At 34.5% G+C, this 21030-nt stretch overlaps 1 protein-coding gene across 4 annotated transcripts; it reads right to left on the minus strand.

Annotated features, from left to right (window-relative positions):
- Positions 1–926: 926 nt before the first annotated feature.
- LOC148281324 (uncharacterized) lies at positions 927–17444 on the minus strand. Of its 4 annotated transcripts, XM_088226783.1 has the most exons (10): positions 17052–17336; positions 13469–13615; positions 11925–12132; positions 10638–11058; positions 9908–10104; positions 8720–8922; positions 6621–6740; positions 5190–5390; positions 2435–2651; positions 927–1135 (listed from the first exon to the last, which is right to left on the minus strand). In XM_088226783.1, exons 4-10 carry the CDS (start codon positions 10909–10911, stop codon positions 977–979), a joined length of 1371 nt encoding a protein of 456 aa, XP_088082909.1. In that variant the 5' UTR covers positions 10912–11058; positions 11925–12132; positions 13469–13615; positions 17052–17336; the 3' UTR covers positions 927–976. The 4 variants fall into 4 exon arrangements, with proteins under 4 accessions (XP_088082909.1, XP_088082906.1, XP_088082910.1 ...); XM_088226780.1 differs by lacking the exon at positions 11925–12132 and having other exon boundaries at positions 17052–17367; XM_088226784.1 differs by lacking the exon at positions 2435–2651 and having other exon boundaries at positions 17052–17343.
- Between the last annotated feature and the right edge of the window lie 3586 nt (positions 17445–21030).

The following is a 21030-nucleotide window of genomic DNA, read 5'->3' on the forward strand; positions in this document are numbered from 1 at the left end:
ATAGACTAAAGATATGAATGTACCATAGATAAAGATCGCAAAACAGCACCACCTACACGCGAGGCCTAATAATTAGAAATGGTTATCTGACCAATAAAAATAAAAAAATGGAAAAATAAATATTAGCGTTCTTATGATTTACCCAAATATTTAGATTTTGGGCCCAATTTCAACGAGTTGGGTAGAGTGGGGTTCAAACCTCGGACCTCTGATCCGTGAGTCCGCAACACTAGCCACGGAACCACAGGCCGATTTTAAAGTTCACATCATCATCATGATTCCCTTTCCGCACTTAATGGTGCATAGCGCACTACATTGGTACACCAACAAATGTATTTTACATTTTATATTATGTTTCCAGTATAATTTTCATACCATCAAAGATCATACACAAGAAGCTATGGCAAATAAATAGGACAGAGCAACATTTTTTTTAAAGCATGGGTAAATTATAAAAATACCTAAACACTATTGTGAAGCATCAAAATTAAGTTAACGAAATTACTATGAATTTATTGTCAATTATCAATATAATACAGCTCTAATGTTTCTACTTACACTGGAGTATTATTTAAAGAGTGATACCGAATCTCCAAGGCCCGATTCAACCTCAGAGACCATCTTGGTATTGTGACTAAAATTATGTTGTACACTGCCCGATTGACATATTTTTATTAGCAATTACTGTGCTTAGTGAGCTGTTAATTTTATTCATCAAATTTAGAAATTTATTTTTAACAATGACTGTTTAATAAATTGCTTAACTTAATGTTCAAGTTCACCAGCTGTTTAATTTTGAAGACGAGTTGACACCTAAGATCTCCGTCCTTGCTGAGTTTGTGTATCAATGAGGGTTTGAGTGCAAACATCTGGGGATATTAACCGTTTTAATGCAAAACATTGAAGTCAATAAAACGAAAAGAATACATAAACATATTTTATTACAAGACACAGAATGTAAATATATTATAATCCGTTATGATTTTTTGTCTTTTACACTTATAATTTTTTTATGTACAAGTCTGCAATGTGTACGCAAAGAACCTGATTGTGAAAATTTTCGTTTGCATAATTCACACTCAAAGGGCTGTTCTCCTGTGTGGGTCCTGATGTGAGCTGACAGGAGGTTACTAATCTGAAAACATTTATAAAATTAATCAACATGAAATAGAATAAATCAGAATATTACCTTATTTTTCGGACCATAAGATGCACTTTTTTACTCCGAAAATTCAAGCAAAAATTGGGGTGCGTCTTATGGTTCGATGCGTCTTATTGTGTGATTCTATTTCGTGGATGGCGCGGCGCTCACGAACGAAAATTGCGACACCTTCGTCTAGAGTCAAGGTTGAAAAGCTGCAAGTCCAGAATGTAAGAGTGAAGTATGAACGGGATTTAAACGAAAGTTTATGAAAGGATGAAATAGAAGTAAATATTGACCAAATGTGGGAACAATTTAAATCGTGTCTGTGTGTATCGGCTAAGAGTGTATGTGGAATGGGGTCCCGAAGAGGGAAAAATGGGGACGGATGGTGGGTTGATAGTATTTAAGAGCTTATAAAGTAAAAAAAGGATGCATGGATGAAGCTTATAGCAATTAGTGACACCAATAGCAGTGAGCATGAAAGAGCGAAAAGTAGTTACAAAGTATACAAGAGGTTGCTCAAGAATTGGGTAAAAGAACGCAAAAAACTACTAAATGAAGAGGAAGGTATAAAAATATAAAATATAGGTATAAAAATAATGGTTAAGAAACAATAAAGTACTGTTTATCGATCGGCATTGTTAACTCAAGACAGGATCTGGACTTTTTTGGTTTAAGTTTACAATGATTTGAACGAGCACTAAAAAAATAGTCCAGATCTTGTCTTGATGTCCTTTATGTTTGTCAATGCTTCTTTTCTTTTTTTAAATGTTTTTAACTGTTCTTATATTGTAATATTTATCCCTATGAACTGTATTAATGGACAATGTTCGTAAATAAATAAAAAAAAAAACGTCCACTAATTTTCACAAAAAAATATAACTTTTTTGGAAAGAGGAAAAAAAGACAAAGAACGCCTCCGAAAGTGGAAGTATAAAGAGATTAATTCGAAAAATGGTTAAATGATAACGAATGGCGAAGGATTGAATAAGAGATGGATGGAATACTTTCTGGAAGTATACGAAAGTACTGAAAGTGTCCCTGGGCAACAGCTAGGTTGTACAGAGGAATACACAAGTGATTATACTGCATGTGAGCTAAGCATGGTAGAATAAAGAGTGGGCTGAAAAATATGAAGAATGGAAAATCCATTAGATATGATAAGGTCGCTGATCTTAGCGATAATGCATAAAAAAAATTTTTTTCAACTTAGTTTGACAGCCTATTAGCAAATAAAAAATATTTTTAAAAAACCTTTGAACCGTGCAAAAAAAAAAAAACTTAACTTACTCTAAATTTTTTGGGACAATGAGGACATTCAAATTTGAGGGGGTATTGGAATCCCATGTGTGCGTGGCGTTTATGAATCCGTAATCCAGGAATGGTAGCGTATTCCTTAGAACATATTTCACAAGTGTATCTCTTCACACCCTCGTGATAGTTTTCGGTATGTCGTAATAACTTCTCCTCTGTTCGGTAAACCCTATGACAACTCTTACATTTGTATCTAGAAAAATAATAGTTATTGTTTTAGGATATTTGAGTAGTGTAGTATTCGGGACATGTCACCTTCTTTCTTTATATATAGCTGATATTTTCATTGAATCTATTAGCACAGGGCAGGTTCATAATTCATTTAAAGAAGCGATAGTTACCCTCATAATCATAGCTAAACAGATTTTAGTTCACATAAATAATTTATAGCTTGCTCTCTAACTTCCAATCAGCTTATAGAAAATCCTCGCACCCAGCAAGTTGCTAATAGTATGGCGTCCTCCGTAGAACGAGATCTGATAAAGCCAAGAAGAAAAGCTGGCGAAATCATTGGGCGTTATTCAAGCAGCCATTTCCAAGCGCCTAAAAGCTTTGGAATTCATCCAAAAGCAAGGAAATTGGGTGCCATAGGAGTTGAAGCCGAGAGATGTGGAAAGGCGATTTCGCATGTCTGAAATGCTGCTCGGGCGACATAAAAAGAAGTAATTTTTGCGTCTAATTATTACTGGCGACGAAAAATGGATTCAACCAGCCAAATCAACACCGAGGAAAAATATTTACGCTGCTAAAAAAATGCTCTGTATTTGGTGGGACCAAAAGGGGGTTGTGTATTATGGAGCTTCTAAAACCGGGTGAAAGCATTGCTGGAGAGCTGTACCCACAACAACTGATTGTTCAAAGAGAGCATTGAAGGAAAAACTGCCAGACAATGCTCGACGACATGTTGCTCAACTCGTTAAAAACTATTTGGGAAATAGCAGATGGGAAGTTCTGCCCCACCCGCCATATAGTCCGGACTTGGCGCCTTCTGACTTCCATTTGTTTCGGTCGATGCAGAATGCACTTTCCGGAATACGCTTCACTTCAGTCCAAGGCATCAAAAATTGGCACAATTCGTTCTGTGATTCAAAAGATGACCAGTTTTTTTGGGATGGCATCCACAAATTGCCAGAAAGATGGAGAAATGTTATGACTTCCGATGGACGATACTTTGAATAACAGAATTTACTTTAATAAATGCTCAAATTTCCTAAAAAAATTCCAGTTTTTAAGTTATAGACCCAATAATATACTAACAAAATTATAATATACCAGAAGGTGTGTAGAATCATGTTTGCATTAATCGCACTGTGTCCAAAAAACTCATCCCGCCTGCGCACATGCGTGAAGTGGCCGCGTAATGTTACCAGACCGCGAACTATGTATTATCATAACACAAATATAAGATAATTTTGTGTATAATAGAATACAAGATTTCTAAAAGGTTCCAAAATGTCTATGTCACTTCAATCTTGAACCTATATATGGTCGTTAACTTCGGCCTGTGCGAGGCCATTGTGCATTTGCTGTACAGAAGTCGAGATTGTCCCATTTTTGCTGACTGTATATGGTAATGATGTGAAATTCTCGTGTCGTGATTGTGCACGTCAGTTGCTTTTGTTAGTGTGATGTCGTCATCCTTAATGTGGCCTAGTTTAGCGTGAGTTTGTGTATTAGTTTGAGGGTTTAAAGCTTTCTCAAGTTGTCCATGTCTAGGTGTTGAGTTTTGTACGGTGTTATTGTCTTTGTCAAGTAGTCTAGATTTTATGCATTTTATTTCGTTATCTTTGTAGTTTTGTTTTGATTCCAGTTCCCCAAAAAGGTATAAGATATTTTAGTTTACATTCTACATATTATGCTTAATACATTAGTGTTTTTATTCTTTTTGCGGAATGTTATTTTATTTTGTGAAACATGCAGTTTAGTTTTGTTAAGTAGTCTAATCAAATCGAGTGAGGGTTATCACTAGAGCCCGCCCAGGGCAATGCAGATTGAACAAACACCGTGCTAGAATGAACCTTTCCGAAACTTCTAGATGTAGGTTCCGCAGTGCAGATAAGAAAACACCTATACACATTCTATGTGGATGTGATACTTTACATCATAAAAGAAGCCTCGTTCTCAGGGGAACAACGGTTAAACCTGAGGATGTTAAAGAGCTCGCCCCCTACCTAATAGCCCGATACTTTACGGATCTGGGCTTGGAGGGGGAGATTTAGCAAAATGTAAACTTTCACCTTCCACACAGTAGCCAGCCAGGCTCTTTATAGACCTGGGCTTGGAGGGCGATAACTATTCACGGAGACCCATCACAATAAATCTTCACAGGTCGCAGTGACGTCAGGTGCTTGTATGGCACTGACCCCCTCCCCCTTAACAATAAGCGGTCTATTTGACGTATCAATGTTTTTGCTCCGTTTCAACTGTCTGTCAAGTGTTAATTCCTAATATATTGTGCTCTCTCTAGTTCTGTAAGTGTTTCTCCGTTTATTTTAATAGGCATTTGGTAGTTCTTTAGCTTGTTTCCAAAGTGAACAACAATACATTTTTTAGCGTTCAAAGTGAAGCAGTTTTTTCTGCTTTGCATCCCCTGTCTGATCATGATAAAAATCCATTAGAGAATGAATTCCCATGAATTAAGGTGCCATTTACTTCGGGTTTGTAACAGGCTTATTTAATTATAGGTAACTTTTTTTGGCATTGTAAATAACAAGTAAATATGTGGGCATACTTGAACATTTGGGGAATGTGTTTAGGACTAGATTTGTAGTGGTATCCCAGGATTGTTGCGTTCTTGTATTGCTTATTACATTCCACGCAGTAGGAGTCTTTGCGGATTTGGTGTCTCAGCATGTGCACATCATAGTAATATTTGTTCAATAATATTTTCCCACACTCTTCACAGCGGTGCTCCGGGTTACTGGAATGAGAACTGCAAAAGAAAAATATATTACGGTAAATGCAGACCTTTGAAATCCCTTTAAATGGGGAAACTTCTATGAATATTTAATTTCTTAGATTTTCACGGCCATTCAGATGCACAATAAATTTTTCTGAGGTGAGGTTATTATGCCACGTGTCGTTTGTACTTTTTGCCAACATTTCGGATCACATTACAGCATCCAACAACAGGGTTGATAAGATAATCTTGGGAGACCGAAGAGTCAACAAACTCGATCGAGATTTACAAACATCCCGACAATATAAACAGATATCAACCCTGATGATGGACACACGGCACGATAACTCAAAAAAACTCATTTTAATAAGTTCTGAAATATACCACCAAAATTTGTATTTTTTTTTTTAAAGGAATAACCCGCTAAGTGTCTACTTAGATTAGCAGGTAAGATAGAGGAGATATGGAAGGAGGTAATGAAAAATACACCACAGTACCCCAGTAAATTGAGAAAAAAATATTTCTTGGATGATTTTCTTGCAACTGACGGGAATCGAACTTGCGACGCCAGTTTCACAGTTCGCCATCTTACCAACTGCGCCACGGCGCCTGTCTGTCTGCCTGCTTGACTTTTTCGATAGAAATTATCTGCTAGATTTTTTTAAAAAACAATATTTGGATGATAATAATAAAATGTATTTTGCTCTTTTCAAGTCGGTAGCTACCTATGGTATAGTGGGCTGGGGTAGTTGCACGGTGTATATCATGAACCCCCTAATAAATGTACAAAAATTAATTCTTAGAGTGATGCTTCGATGTTCCTTAATTTCCCATCAGAGACATTGTTTCAATTTATGAAGGTACTGGATATTAGACAATAAAAAAAAAGAGTATTGACACATTTGTGGTCGTACAGTTACAAGAGGAGATCCCAGCAGAATGCTCGTACGAGGTTTTACTGAGATTTAAATTATTTTATATCAAAAATTTGTACGACTTTTGCTCAGAGAAGTTTCTCTTTTGTGGCCCCAAGAGTGTTCAATGTCCTGGATGATGACATTTTAGGGAGAGGCGTACAAGTTTGGATTTCGTCTAAGGGAAGAGATTACTGCAGGAGACTGCTGCGACACATTGCATAGATTTATACGTACATAGTACTATTCAGTGTGTTGTCCAGATGTCAATTAAAATGTATGTTTATGTAATAATGTTTGATTAGTAATTATTCAAATGTGGAAATTTTTATTGAAGTTTTCTACTCACTTCATGTGCTTCCTAAGATAGCCCATGAAAATGAAAGTTTTAGGGCAGTGGTCACATCTGAGTATGTTCTCTTCTAACGGGTGATGGATTCTCTTATGCTGAGTGAGTAGAAATTGTTTTCTGCAATGTAAAATAAAACATTCTTTAATCATTATTCTACATCCTTACCTGCACAGGGCACTCTGTAAGTGCTCCGACCGCAGCATATCAAAGATCATTTAAGGATGTAGCATTTTAAAATGTTTTTTTTATTTTTTAACGCCTCCACTCGGTTGCAAGTGATTTTGTCTCTTAGAAACAAGAAAAAGAAATTTAAAGAAATTAAAAATTAATTAAAAATTAGTCGCTAATTAATTAATTAATCATCGCTTCAGTGAACGACAAAAAAAACTAGACCCACGAAAAATATAATAAAATGTGAGCTATTTAAAATCAGTATGAAAGAGTTATGTGACAAAAAAAAATTTATACTGTGTAAATTTAACGTAAATATAACATGAAATTCTGGGCCAAAACTAAAGAGGGACATTCAATTAAGACTTATTATTTAAATTTGGCAAATAACATTAAACAAATTCAAATATTTTTATTATTTGTTTATAAGAATTTAGTAAGAAGTAAATAAGTATCCAAAGAGGGAACGTATTATATTCTTCACAAATATTTTGAAGGAATTCGCTTCTGTCGTAGAGGGGACAGTCAAAGAACAGATGATCTAATGTCTCATCGTCATTTTCACAAAGACACATTGCCGAAGTAAAGACACCTATTCTCGATAAGTACGAGACGATGTAAACAATGTTTTTGGTATGTCCAAATTTTTGCAGACAGGCTGGATTTCCTCCCTAGGGAGTTTTTTAGATTTATATTTGTTGCAACAGAGAAAGAAAACATATTTGAGAAGAGAATGTGGAAGTCAAGGCATTTACAGGGCTTATGACCTGTCATTGGCTGGTTTAAGTGGCCACTTTACACACTGTGTAGCATTCACCATTCTGCCTAAACATTCATATTTCCTCAGCTCTTCCATCTGTTGACTTTTGTGAAGTATCTAAGCCATTAAAAAGCCGGAATATTTCAATTACATTGTAAAAATCATTTGTTCGTAGTTTGCTTGAATTTAATTCAATTATATGGTCTCCTAATTATAATATTCATATAACGCGGATTGAATCGGTGCAATGTAAATTTTTTAAATCATTAATATTTAGATTACTTTCATAATTAACTATTATGATCGTCTTAGAGTACTTTCATATCTTTAGTTTGGAATTCAGAAGGATTTTGGCTGGTTTGATATTCTTGCACAAATTAATATCTATCTGTTTAGATGCCCATGATATCCTTGCTCAGATAAACCTTAATGTACCTCGCCGTAACTTGCGTACCAATCCTGTCTTTGCTGTGGGAAATTATAAAACTAACATCGGATTCTTTTCCCCTCTGCCGAGGACCTCAGAACAATGAACGAAATCTCATTAAGCGGTACTGTCAGTGTGTTCCTACAGCAAGGGCAATCATTCAAGAAGCAAGCGGTGTTGTCACTCTTGACTCGCGATGACACACTTGCCATGTCCGCCTAGATTATGCCATATTTTTTTCTTTTGTAAATTTAAATAAATTTTCAGATAGTTTAGATTAAGTGTTACTCATTAATGTCAATCTGTTAGGGCTTACATAGGCCTGTTGATTGGCTTTAAAAAAAAAAAAAAGAGCTGAAATCTTTATCATGTGGGTAAGATTCAAGTGGCCACTTAAACCGGCCAATGACAACTTCTATATTCCCTTCTAGAAAATGTTTTCCCTCTCTGTTGCAACAAATTTAGAAACAAAAGTAACTCACCCAGGCCGACCGGCCTAACCTCAATATTTAACTGCAATAAGTAAAAATACGAAGAAAACAAGCAAGCTTCAAAAAGAGGCTTGGTGGGATTTTAGTTTTAGTAAAAATATAACAAGTGAATTTTTTTTTTTTTTTAAATTGTAAAAATGTATAATTATGCTATTAAATATAAAAAAAATATTTTTTTTTAAAAATAATAACGTTCCGGCATTGCATATTTTGCGATCGCACCCCTGCCTGTGATATAAGGACTAACCTGAATACTAGAGAGCACTGATCACAGGGGAAATTGTTTAATCCTTTGTGTTCATCGATGTGTGCTCTAAATCGGTGAACAGGAAACTTCAGTTGGCAAAACTGACAAATGATCCTTTTGGAGTGAAAATGCTTATGTTTCATCAACTCTCTAGTGTTGGCAAATCTCCTGGTGCAGACCTGGCAAACTTCATCACCTCTGCTCTGTGAGACCAAAATACACATTTATAAATTGATACCCTTATTATATTTTATTTATTTATTTATTTAATCATATTTTTTCTCTTACAAACTATATCAATAATAAAAATAATGTGACCTCACTGGGGTTACCCGTGCTGAGGACACTAACAATATACTTATATAATAAGTGGTCATTATTGTCTTATACTCTTTCTGAAATTATTTTTTCAACTATTTTTAATATGTCGCACCTTTAAAGACAAACAGTCACTAAATGAAAATATAAAATTTTACACAGGAGCTTAAATAAAAAAAATTCAAGGCTTTTTTGCAATAGAATTTAAGATCATGATGCTTTGAGCCATCTTTTAGGGTCATGGTGATGGATATTTATTTACGCTATAACATCAAATTCAGAAAAGTTTTTTTTTTTTTTAAATAGAACATTTTTAACTGAAGACAATTCTGGCCAAATCCTTACACAGATCTTAACATGATCTCTATCAAACTCAGGAGAAATTACCACTCGTCTTAACACTGATCCCTCACAAAAGCCCTAAATGTCCTAATACCAACAGTACGAACAATCCTGGGCAATGATCCTAATCGTCCTAACAACCTCTCAGACTTTAGGGCAGATGAAACGGGTCCTAGAGCATGGTCAGCGCGTGGTTCTCTCGAGTTAGTCTACTATTTAGATATAAACAATATAAAACAAATCAAACATTCAAGATAAAACCAAAAATTATTTCAAAATAAAATAAATTAACTAGAATTAGGAAGCACGGTACATAAGTGTCCTGTTCGAATGCTGACACAACCTTGATTCCCAGCGGTGTTCTACCAATTGGCTAATTTGAATGTTTGGGCTTTTCCGCAGTCGTTCTCTGAGGCCTGCTATTCGATGTCCCAGCAGTCCATCCCAGTGACCTCCCCTTGTAGTTTGTAAATAAGAACAAGCAAATATATAAAAAGAAAATGGAAGTAGGTATTCAATAAAACAAACCTCTAAATGTTGACGCATGTGGTGATAATGTTTCGAACTTTTCTTTTGATAAGTAGCACAGTCCCAACATTTATATTTTGCCTTTAAAAACTTTTCATCATTTTTTGACATTTCTAACTCTTTCAATTGTTCTTCCAGTGATAAAATAACTAGGATGCCGTTCTTCTTATCAAAAACTGCTCTAGAGTACATCGCACCTACAAAATATTTATATATTATTGATGCATAAATCTGTAAATGAATTATCAGTGAGGGGTATCCTTCCGTATAACTTAATTTGTCAGCATGCGTCGCACTTCGAATATAAATACAAATTGGTACATGATTACAATACCAGGTTTACTAGTGTGGAAGGGCTACCTGTTCCCAAATATTGAAATAAATATGGCAAAAGGACACTGCAATACAGGATACCTAAAATATGTAACATGTTACCAAACAGTAAGAAATGTTAAAATGTATATAAGACCTAGATGCAATTGGTTTAAAACACATTTGAAATAGTAAAACCGCTTTTTCTGGAATTGTGATTTGAAGCCTTTGTCTTGAACATGGTCGATATCATTAAATTAAAATTATTTTTATAAAATTTCAATTAACTTCTACACAAAAATTTAATTGACTTATTTGAATCTTTTTTTAAATTTTTATATGTACAAAAACATGCGATTTTCAAAAATAACAATAAAAAATTTCAACAAATCATCAACCGCTTCAATAAATAACTCACGTTTAGCTCTTTTTTCATCAGCTTCCTTTGTAGATTTTTCAATAACATTCTCTGGAATTTTTTCTTCAATTTTCTTCGGTGGTTCATTTATTTCAGAGTCATCGGAATGATGACCATCGTAAGGAAAGTCACATTCGAGCTCTCCAATATGTTCCTTCCCTCCTTCGGTTTTCACAAATTGAACATCGTCCATACCGGGTGGAGGCATTTCATTACCTTCTATCTTAACAGGATCGTCTTTACCGGAGTTCTCAATATTAACAACAGGTGGCATTGGATTATGAGCGTTTTTCTCTTCCAAATCAAAATTTACATAATTGTTTACTGGTTTGCATTTTTCGGCATTATTTGATGCAGACTTTTGAATTTGTTCATAGCTTGCTGGCAATATTTTCTCCGTGCAGATTTCATGTGATTCACTCTAAAAAATGAAAACTATTCTATTATCTCCAACATTAACTGTTTTGATGTGCGAAAATTAGTTTTATCATACCTATCTAACTGCAAAATCAAGGATGTTTGCGTCGACAGAAAATGGTACCAAGTTTTACTAAACCTAGGCTTACCATACGTCCAGCTTATTCCCGGGATTGTACCGCTTTCAGGTATTGGTACCGGCGTCCCAGCCGGTTTGGTTTTTTGTCCCGGTTAACGGTCAGCGACTACCCAAATTGAGTATGTTAAAAAATGGGTCCAATTATTCAAACATTTTCATGAGCAACACGTCAATGTACCAAATCGAATAAAAATGCTGCAGTACTTTTTTTTTTCCTCCTAGGAACTTCCGCACCCTTAGAGCGTGTTTTTTTAATGATGAAAAACATTTTGTCAGATGATCAAGGCCGCATGATGAAGTCTACCTGTTCGGACCAACCCTCAATCAAATCCATATCTACCTACCCATCTTTCCCGTTTCCTAGCGCACTTCACGCAACAATAATTCTATGTGTGAGTGCCGTCAACAACATTAAAATTGCAGTACACAAATAACATTCTGCAAGTGAAGAGCATTTTTCTTTCATCAAGCGAGCTGTGCCAGCGTCCATTTAGACAGCCAGATCCGCACAAGATGTGCCAGCGTCTCTCGACTGCCAGCTTCAGCAGCCAGGTTTCAGAACCATTATTTCCTTTCCGCACCTAATGGTGAATAGGACACTGCATTGGTATACCAATTGAAGCATATCTTGAACATTTTTGTTTTCATGAAGGCAGGATGATTCCAGAGACCTATGCGACATTGGATCGGTGATACTTCATAAAGAACTCACACGAAAGGTAGTATCTTACATGGTCAAGTTAGTGCAGGACATTGGTAAAATAAACCAAAGTAGGACTCAAAATGCCGAAGACTCTTCAAGTGGAACGGAAGGCCTGTCGATGACTGTCAATAGGCCGGCTTCTTCTGAAGAGTTTTAAATGGTTTTCTCTTCACTAGAGCAAATGCTAGAAAAGTTCCTGATTGGCCCACTATAGAATATCCCTCCTGATCCCAACACTTAAAGATAAAATAAAAGCTTATTAAAAGCAGAAAAATCCACTTTTACAAATTATAAACCTTGTTACATAAAAAGCAAGATAAATAATAAATGCTACTTCAACACATGTTCCAGCGTAAGTACAATAGGACAAACTTTACCCACCATTCTCCTTTCCCCTAGTGAGCATCCACAGAACAGCTAATAATCATGCTGAGCTGTTGGACTTGCTCCACACCACTCCTGCTGCAGTTAAATCAGCTATCCTATCATTGAATGGCGGTCCCCTCAATTCTCCTCTTTTTGATTTCTATTAATCTTTACTTCTTTCCTTTTTCTTTTTTTTTATAATTAACATATTAGTGAAATAATTCTGATTATATTTTGTGTCAATTACTATATTACTTTATGTACTGTATGTATTACTTTATGTACACACGTGCGTTTCCAGAAATTCTCCAGCAGCCTAGTGGACCACATGGTGACGATATCTACCTACTGTCTACAAAAGATTCTCTTCGGACATCTATCTCCCTTTGTTAACCATGGAGTTGATACAGTGCTTTATTTATTTAGTTTTTTATTGCTTAGTTCTTGACAAACTTACTACTATGCTCTATTTTTTATAAATTTATTGATATCATTCTAACTTTGCTAGAATTCCACTCGTCCATGCGCTTTGTAGCTGCACGGTGATTGGTTATCTAGCTTTCATATACCAACTTAAAAATACCTAAATTTTATAAATGGGGTCTAGAATTCCAATCGTCTATGCGCTTAGTAGCTGCAAGACGTGTTGTAATCTTACTCCTTTTTATTATTCATATTATTTTTTTATTTTTTTTTAGTATCATTAATACACTAAATTTATTTGTCAATTTTTAAAATGTGTAAATGGGGGCTAAATTTCTAACTGTCTATGCGCTCTGTAGCTGCAAGACGTCCTGTAATCTAGCTCCTATCTGTTATAATTTTTTATTGATCTTAATTGAAAACGAGGAACTAGAATCCCAACCGTCCATGCGCTCTGTAGCTGCAAGACGTACTGGGATATTTATTAATTGTACAGCGCCCTTGAGGTGATTTTCACAAAAATGGCGCTATATAAATTATACAACTATATATATATATTTCTTAACCAAATATTGTAAGATCCCTCTGGGAGTTTATTAAATAAATAAACTCCTATATAAAAATTAAAAAAAGCTTCTTCCGCATTCATACATCCGGTCATATATGCCTTCCGGTTGGGTCTGCTTTTGACATGACCAGACGTAAGATTTTGGATTAACTGGCCATAACTTGACCATATTTGTAGTTACTTATTGCAATAATTTACTAAGCAGAAAAACTTACATCTAATGATTTGTTTTCTGGCGATTTTTCGTAGTGTTTTTCCCAAAATAACTCTGCTTTGAGACAAATAATTTTGAATGCCGTACATGTGTCTATCATTTTAGTGCAGTTATCACACAACCAGCTGTTTGCAGAAAGGTACTTCATCTGAAACAGAAATCTTACAATGTTTGATTATGTCCAAATGCTTGCAGACTGGCTGGAATTCCTCCCTAGGGAGTTGTTCATATTTAAATTCATTTCAACAGAGAGGGAAAAATTTTTGAGAAGGGAAAATGGAAGTCTAGGCATTTACAGGGCTTATGACCTGTCATTGGCTGGTTTAAGTGGCCACTTTACACACAGAGTTGAGGAAATGTGGATGTTCAAACATGGGCAGAATGGTGAATGTTACACAGTGTGTTAAGTGGCCACTTAAACCAGCCAATGACAGGTCATAAGCCCTGTAAATGCCTAGACTTCCATTTTCCCTTCTCAAAAATATTTCCCTCTCTGTTGAAATGAATTTAAACAGAAATCTTACAATGAAAGAGGTGCCTATAATAATAACGTGCATTTTAATAAGCACATGTACTGATTAGGACTGATATTAGTGTTAAAGAACATATGAGGTGTCTTCACACAAATAGTTTCTCTGAATTCGCAAATCACCCAATCAATTTAAATCATGACTTTAATAAAAATACTGGAGTTAAAATCTTACAAATAATAGAGGGTTTAAAGTAAATAATATGGAAATATTTCACATTAGGAAAGCTTTAAAAAATAATGTTCCTTTGATCAATAATCAAACTAACTTCTAATATAGTCCTTTATACGATGTTCCACTGTAATGGTCACCCTATAAAACCTATTAAGCTTATCCCCTCCCTTCATAAATCAATATGGATATTGTACAGAAATGTTTTCATACACAATTTGAAAAAAGAAAATTGTCCCTAGAAAAACCCAACATTGATAATTGTGATAAGATTCGTGAAAATATTCTATAAAAAATTTAACAGTTATGAACAAAGTTCAAAATTTGCATGAATCGTGACGTATTAGGGGCGTGGCCAATGGAATGTCTGTTTTTGAGGGAATTCAAAATTGTAAATTTAAAAATATTTTTCATGCTACTAATAAGTGGTAAAAAAACTTTTTTTACTCGACAGTATGGTCATAGACGTTATTACTTTAAAACTGTAAAAAAAGACTTGATTTTTCCCTATTGTCCGAAATATTTTTTGGGAAAATCAACAATGAATTTGCTATAGTCCTTAAAATTTAACATGATTAGAATGACAGTAGTCAGAAAAAGTTACGACATAACATTGTAGAAACGTCAAAGGAGTTATTTATATTGACACATGAAAAATCATTTGTATCTGGCGTGTTAATTTATTTTTTTAATACAACGCTTGAAACATAAATCAACATTAATATATAAAATCAGATTTAAAAGTAAAAGAAAACTAAAATAAACCTATTTATTAAGGACGTTCTTACAAGGTTACATCATTTTGCAAAAACGTTAGAGATGGGACAAATCGATCAATGTAATTTGATTGAATAAAAAAATAATTCATTTGATGTTTATTTTTTATTTATTTATACTTTTACATTGTTTGTATTCTTTTTTTTATACAGAATAATGTTCCCTCACTGGGGTGTCCCGTGCCGAGGGAAACATTTTACAAAAATGTGAAACATGCCTAAGATGATAATATTTAACAAAGTTTAAAAAATTAACAAAATAAGAACAATAAAAAAACGTAATTAAAACAATTAACCTAATTATAATCAACATAATAAACAAAATAAAAAACAAAAATATTCATAAAAAACATAACCAATTTATGTAGAATAATTAATAAAATTCATAAACAGTGCATACATTTTACATATTTGGCTTGATCCACTCATCGATCCGTGCGCAACCCACCTCCACTATCCATTTCTTAATAGCAATTTTATAATTTGAGAACTTACTTATTGTCCTTATGGATAATGGAAGTAGATTGTACACTTTAACTGAGTAGTAGGTCAATCCTCTTTGGCCGAAGGTTGCATTTTTTTTTTTTTTAAATTTGCAGCATCAGGGTGGAGTATCTAGTAACTATTGTATTTGTAACGGAAGGTAGAGAATAATGTTTACGTGCGTATAGTAGCAAAGCTTTTGCATAAAGTTGTTTTATAGAATTTACATTGAGATTTTCAAATATACCAAGGGAGCTAGTTCTGATTGGGACTCTTAGGATAATTTTTATTAAAGCTTTTTGTCCAATTATTATTTGCTTGATCAGTGTGTCATTTGCACATCCCCATCCAATTATCCCACATTCCAAAACTGAATGAGTAATTGCGTAATATATTTTTACAAGTTCTTTTAGGCTAATTATATTTCTTATAGCTTTAAAAAAGTAAATTTGCTTTTTCAACTTATTTTTAATATGATTAATTTGATGAGTCCATCTTAAATTCCCATCTATATAAATTCCCAAATATTTAATTGAATCTACTCTGTCCAACGCTTTACAAATACATTCAATATTCGGAATTTGGTTATTATAATTACAGCTGTAAATAACTAAGGAAAGATTTGGATTACATATAGTTTTATTATTAATTTTAAATGTTATGTATTTTGTTTAAAAAATAATTTAATGTTGTTCATGAAAAAAGTATAAATGTCTCATTTTTTGGTGAATAATTGTGTTAAACACACAATAATAGCCTTGTTTTTGCGTTTTTCATCTCAATTTTCGGAAACAGAGTTTCATGATTGCATGAAATAACAAAATCGATTTGATCAGTGATCAGTAATTTCCCATCACTAATGAAATTAGTTTGACAGCTGTCATTCTAATCAAGCTATATTTTAAGGACTATAAATGAGATCACTCGCAAGAGATCAGACACTACAGAGATGGTGCGAGACTGCTTTTTCAGGGTGTGTTACTTCCTTTGCAGTAAAGACTTCAATTGAGACCTCCGAATGTTACGTCTTCTCAACACAGGGCTCTTGACCTCATGGAGTTAGGGGATACATTTCATTTTTTGTAATATGTATCTTTATATGAATAAATAAATACTTTTTTTACGGCGTCGAAACGTCAACACTCACCCAGGCCACTTCTAAAAGGTCGAATTATTGCAACGGGAGGATATTGAAAATCTACTGGGTGGACAGACTCCGAAAAAATGACATTCTCCGGCGGATGAAAAAAGATAAAGAGGTTCTTGATACCATAAAGAAAAGTAAACTTGAGTACTTTAGGCATGTGACAAGGGGCGAAAAAATATTACATTGTCATTCGACAAGGAACGATTGAAAGAAAACGCGGTGCAGGAAGTAAGGGCAGCTCTTGGTTAAAGAAATTTCATGCCTGGTGCCATTGTAGCACTCAGTCCTTGTTTAGGGCAGGTGCCAACAAAATGAGAATTTCTGCGATGATATCCAACCTTCTTTAGGGAGAGAAACGACAAGAAGATACTTGTAAAACAAATGTAAATTATGCAATACAAACACATTTTGTCAACGGTTTTCGTCGTCTCTTTCAACGCGCAATAGAGTAGAGGTTTTTTAATACACCGATCTTACCGCTTTTCCTAATATCCCTTCTAAAAATTTCACACGCCGCCCGAAGAGTTGTCTCGGGTTTGAGGTCGGCACCAAGCAAATTCGACAAACTTCCATTATTGCGCTGACTCACAAATAAAGATTCCTATCAATAAAACTTGACACAATGAAACAATACGATTAAGAGCAACCAAATATTTTTTTTTTAAATCGAGAAATCCGTCCTTTCACAAAAGTTTTCGTCAACGCACAAATGTCACATTGTTTTTAATTTGTACAAACGAAACGACAATTTATTATTATTGTGAATTGTGATTTCTTTATCTATGATTGTTACAAATACTTAAGCAAGTGTTGCTGTTATGGGTAATAATATTTTTACATGTTGCTCAGTTCTTTCTTTTTCATATGATTAAATACAATTTTTTTGGCACTAAACTACTATCACGGGGGGGGGGGGGTAAAATAATATGTGAAAAAAAATAATATTTTTATGGGGTTGTTTGGGTATTGAGATAGAGTGGTGGCGAGAGAAAATTTAAGATGAGATTTGATCATCTCGGAGGCTGTGAAAAATCAAGTTCCGCGTTCGCACGTATGAATAGACGGAAGCTGTCCGTCTCTCCGCTAACTGAGAGAAAGCGGGAACATCCGCCGAACGGAAACTTGAGATGAATTTGGAAGATCGCGTCTTCCTGGTGCCTTATCGGATATGTAGAATAGTAAGTTATTTCACCATGTGTTCCCATTTTTATTCCCTATCATGATAATATAATCCTAATTAAAACTAAATGAATTTAAAGCCCAAAAGAAAATAAAGAAAACTTAAATTTAATCTGAAAACGAGTAAATTGGAAGATAATTTTAAAAAGCTTGAATGTTTTATGTACCTATGTTTATTAAGCTAGAACATGGAAATAATTTTAGAACTAGTTACAAACATGAGACAAAGAAAAATACTTACAGATCTAGGTCCTTAACTAATGCAGTTTGTAATTGTCACTCTTCACTAATATCTTAACTCTATCACAATATTATCGGTGGTTTCACTTATGTGGAGAGATGACGGATGGTAGTCCGGATGCTGTGTTTGGACGAACACATGCTGGGCGATGTCCTGGGTGGAGATCTGCCATGGATAGAGCCTTGGGCGGCTCTCGGGATTCGGTCCCGTGGCGATGGTGACGGCGACAGCCAGCTGGAAAGCTGGCCGGCCGTGGGCTGGGCACCCGCGCTGGCGGTGCAGGAAACTGGCGTTCCTTTGGAGGACGATGGATGTCCTGGATGTGGAGGGACCTTCGCGGCTGGAAGGCGGCCTCCGATGACCCTCGTGGAGTAGTCAGATTCCACTAGGTTTGCTACGTAGCACTGGCTACCCGTACACTCACTTCACTTCAACTTCCACGACTCTCGACATTGTATCGTCTCCGCGATCGACGGTACGATCGCGTCGACCCAACTCACTCTCCCGACTGTCGACCGACTCTTGGTCGACTCTTCTTCCCGGTTGTATTCCGACTCGTCATTCCGACCGTTTGGGGTGGTTTTATAACACTCCAATTAGGAGGTCTCTCCTTCTCCCTTTCACTTTTTGCCTAAAACTCATTGTCTCTTTTCCACACTTATTCATAAACACATCGTCATATTTAAAACTAAAATATTATGTTCTGCATATTATTTCTTAAAAAAATAAATTATAATAGAATGTATATAAAATTAAATAAGTTTAAACTTATTAATTAAAAATAAACATACACTAAACATAGAAAACTCAATCATTTAACTAATTTAAATTATTGAATATTGGAAAGGAATCACTAATTAAAAATTGGAAATGATTCGCCTCCTAGTGTAGCGGTTGGCGCGTTCGCCTACCATACTTGAGGTCCTAGGTTCGATTCCTGGCAAGGTGGATGTAAAATACTTTTATACATATTATAAAATAATCGCTGATACATTGCGATTGGCGCACTGGTACAGTGCCTTATGTACCACGGCCGCGGATTAGAAAATGATGGTGCAAAAGTTAATTAGAGTTTTAAGTTAATAGGTGGCAAGTTAGAATAATCGGTGTGCGTACAAATGAAGATGTATGAAATTTGAAGAAGAAAGGTTTGTATGTATCACAGAGGAATTAATTATGCGTTTTATTTTTGTTATTTTTAAATAACTTTTTAAAATACAAACATTATTTTAATGGCCATCGGTTTGCGAATTATTATTAAAAAAGGTTATGTTTTCCCCAGCGGAAAACATAGGTCAATATTTATTGTTAAAGTTATTATTTTCAATAGAAAGGGTTTTGGAATTCCGGGTAATTCGCCGCTCGGTCATTTGAATTTAACCCGAGGTCGTAACTGATACTAACAATGAACAAAATATTTGTAAATACCTAGTAACAGCTCTGGCTAATGGGGATTTATTTTAATGTATTTATTTGTAAAAGAGGAAATTAAAAATTGGGTTCTTTTGAGAAATGGCTGGCATGAACCAGAGATAATGTAGAACTATTACTAGTTCAGATCTGCCACTTAGTACTACGGCGCCGTAACAACTAATTGACGTTTAGGTATAATAACACATTCCTATTGGTCAAATTTTGTATTTGCGCTATTTCACGTTGGCGCTTATATCCATCGAAAAAAAAATCCGCGGGAAATTCAAAACTTTCCCTAAAAGTTTTTACAGCTCATAGCTTGATCATGAGTAATAGTTAAAAATCAGAAGTATTCACTTTTTTTCCAAATTGTTACTTTTACCACGGATTTTTAATTATTACTACTGATCAAACTACAAGTTTATATTATGAAGGAATTAAAGCTTCTCTATCATTAATGATTCTGCATTTCGAAAATAATTAGTTTTGGGAATTGATTGCCAACCCATAAAATTTAATAAAAAATCTTAGTTTCCTTTTTTGTGATTTAAAAGTGAATTCACCACATTTAACAACAAACTTTTATAAAGCAAACTTGCCCTAACACTGATCATTAATGGTAAAGAGGCTTTGAAGACAGAGGAGATGAAAAAAAAGACACTTTATATGGAACATGATTTTTTTAATAATTTAGTTTACGTTGTTAACTTTGATTCAGTGTTAAGTTGGATAAAAAAACGCCAACATGGAACACATAATTAAACATGACAATTTTTATTTTAAGTTCTGGAAAGAAAAACATGCCAATTGAACGCTTCAATACATATATGGATATATTTAAGTTGATATAATACAGATTTATGCAACAAAAAAAGATAACATTGGAATACAATACTTTCTGAAGAGCTAAACTTATTTGAATTCTATATATATATATACTTATATAACATGTTTATAGTTTTAATGTATATATTTTAGTCTTTATTCAGAATAAAACATTACATTTAAATTAAATTTGATACAACTTTAAAACGCATAAAAGAAAAATAATGTGTCGTGGTTCAGATTAGGGCTTCCAACCCTGCAGCTGATTTTCAATCTAGGTTTTTGCAGAATGAAAAAAATTCAATCCAGTGAAATCCTCGTATTAGCGGGATCCTGCATGTTTAAATGCATAGCTTAAAGTTCCATTTACAGGAGTACAATATAAAAGATATGAAAATATTGTCTAATAAACAGCATCAACCACAAAAGACAATATTCTGGGACAATACAATAATTCCACTTGGATCCTGGGAAAGAACAGTGTTGTATTGTTCACTTGTAAACGGTTGTTATATTTTTGTATTTAGTGTATTGTATTATCGAGACATAATCGCAAAAATATTGTAACCAATAAAAACAATATTTTTAAGGAGAACACTAGACTTATTCCTATCAATGAACAAGGAATACACTTTGAGAATCAATCTCTGGACTATTTATTTTATTGATACCATAATGATATCTTGTTAAAAGATATATGACTGTTGACAGATGTGGATAAAAATCCATATCAACCAATACCGTGGGATCTTGCTCCAAGTGGGATCAGAAAATCACTAGGGATCCTAGTATAACGGA

The sequence above is a fragment of the Micrasema longulum genome, unplaced genomic scaffold (assembly GCF_059751315.1).
Source record: "Micrasema longulum isolate JH-2025_06_02 unplaced genomic scaffold, ASM5975131v1 h1tg000469l, whole genome shotgun sequence".
Classification (NCBI taxonomy): domain Eukaryota; kingdom Metazoa; phylum Arthropoda; class Insecta; order Trichoptera; family Brachycentridae; genus Micrasema; species Micrasema longulum.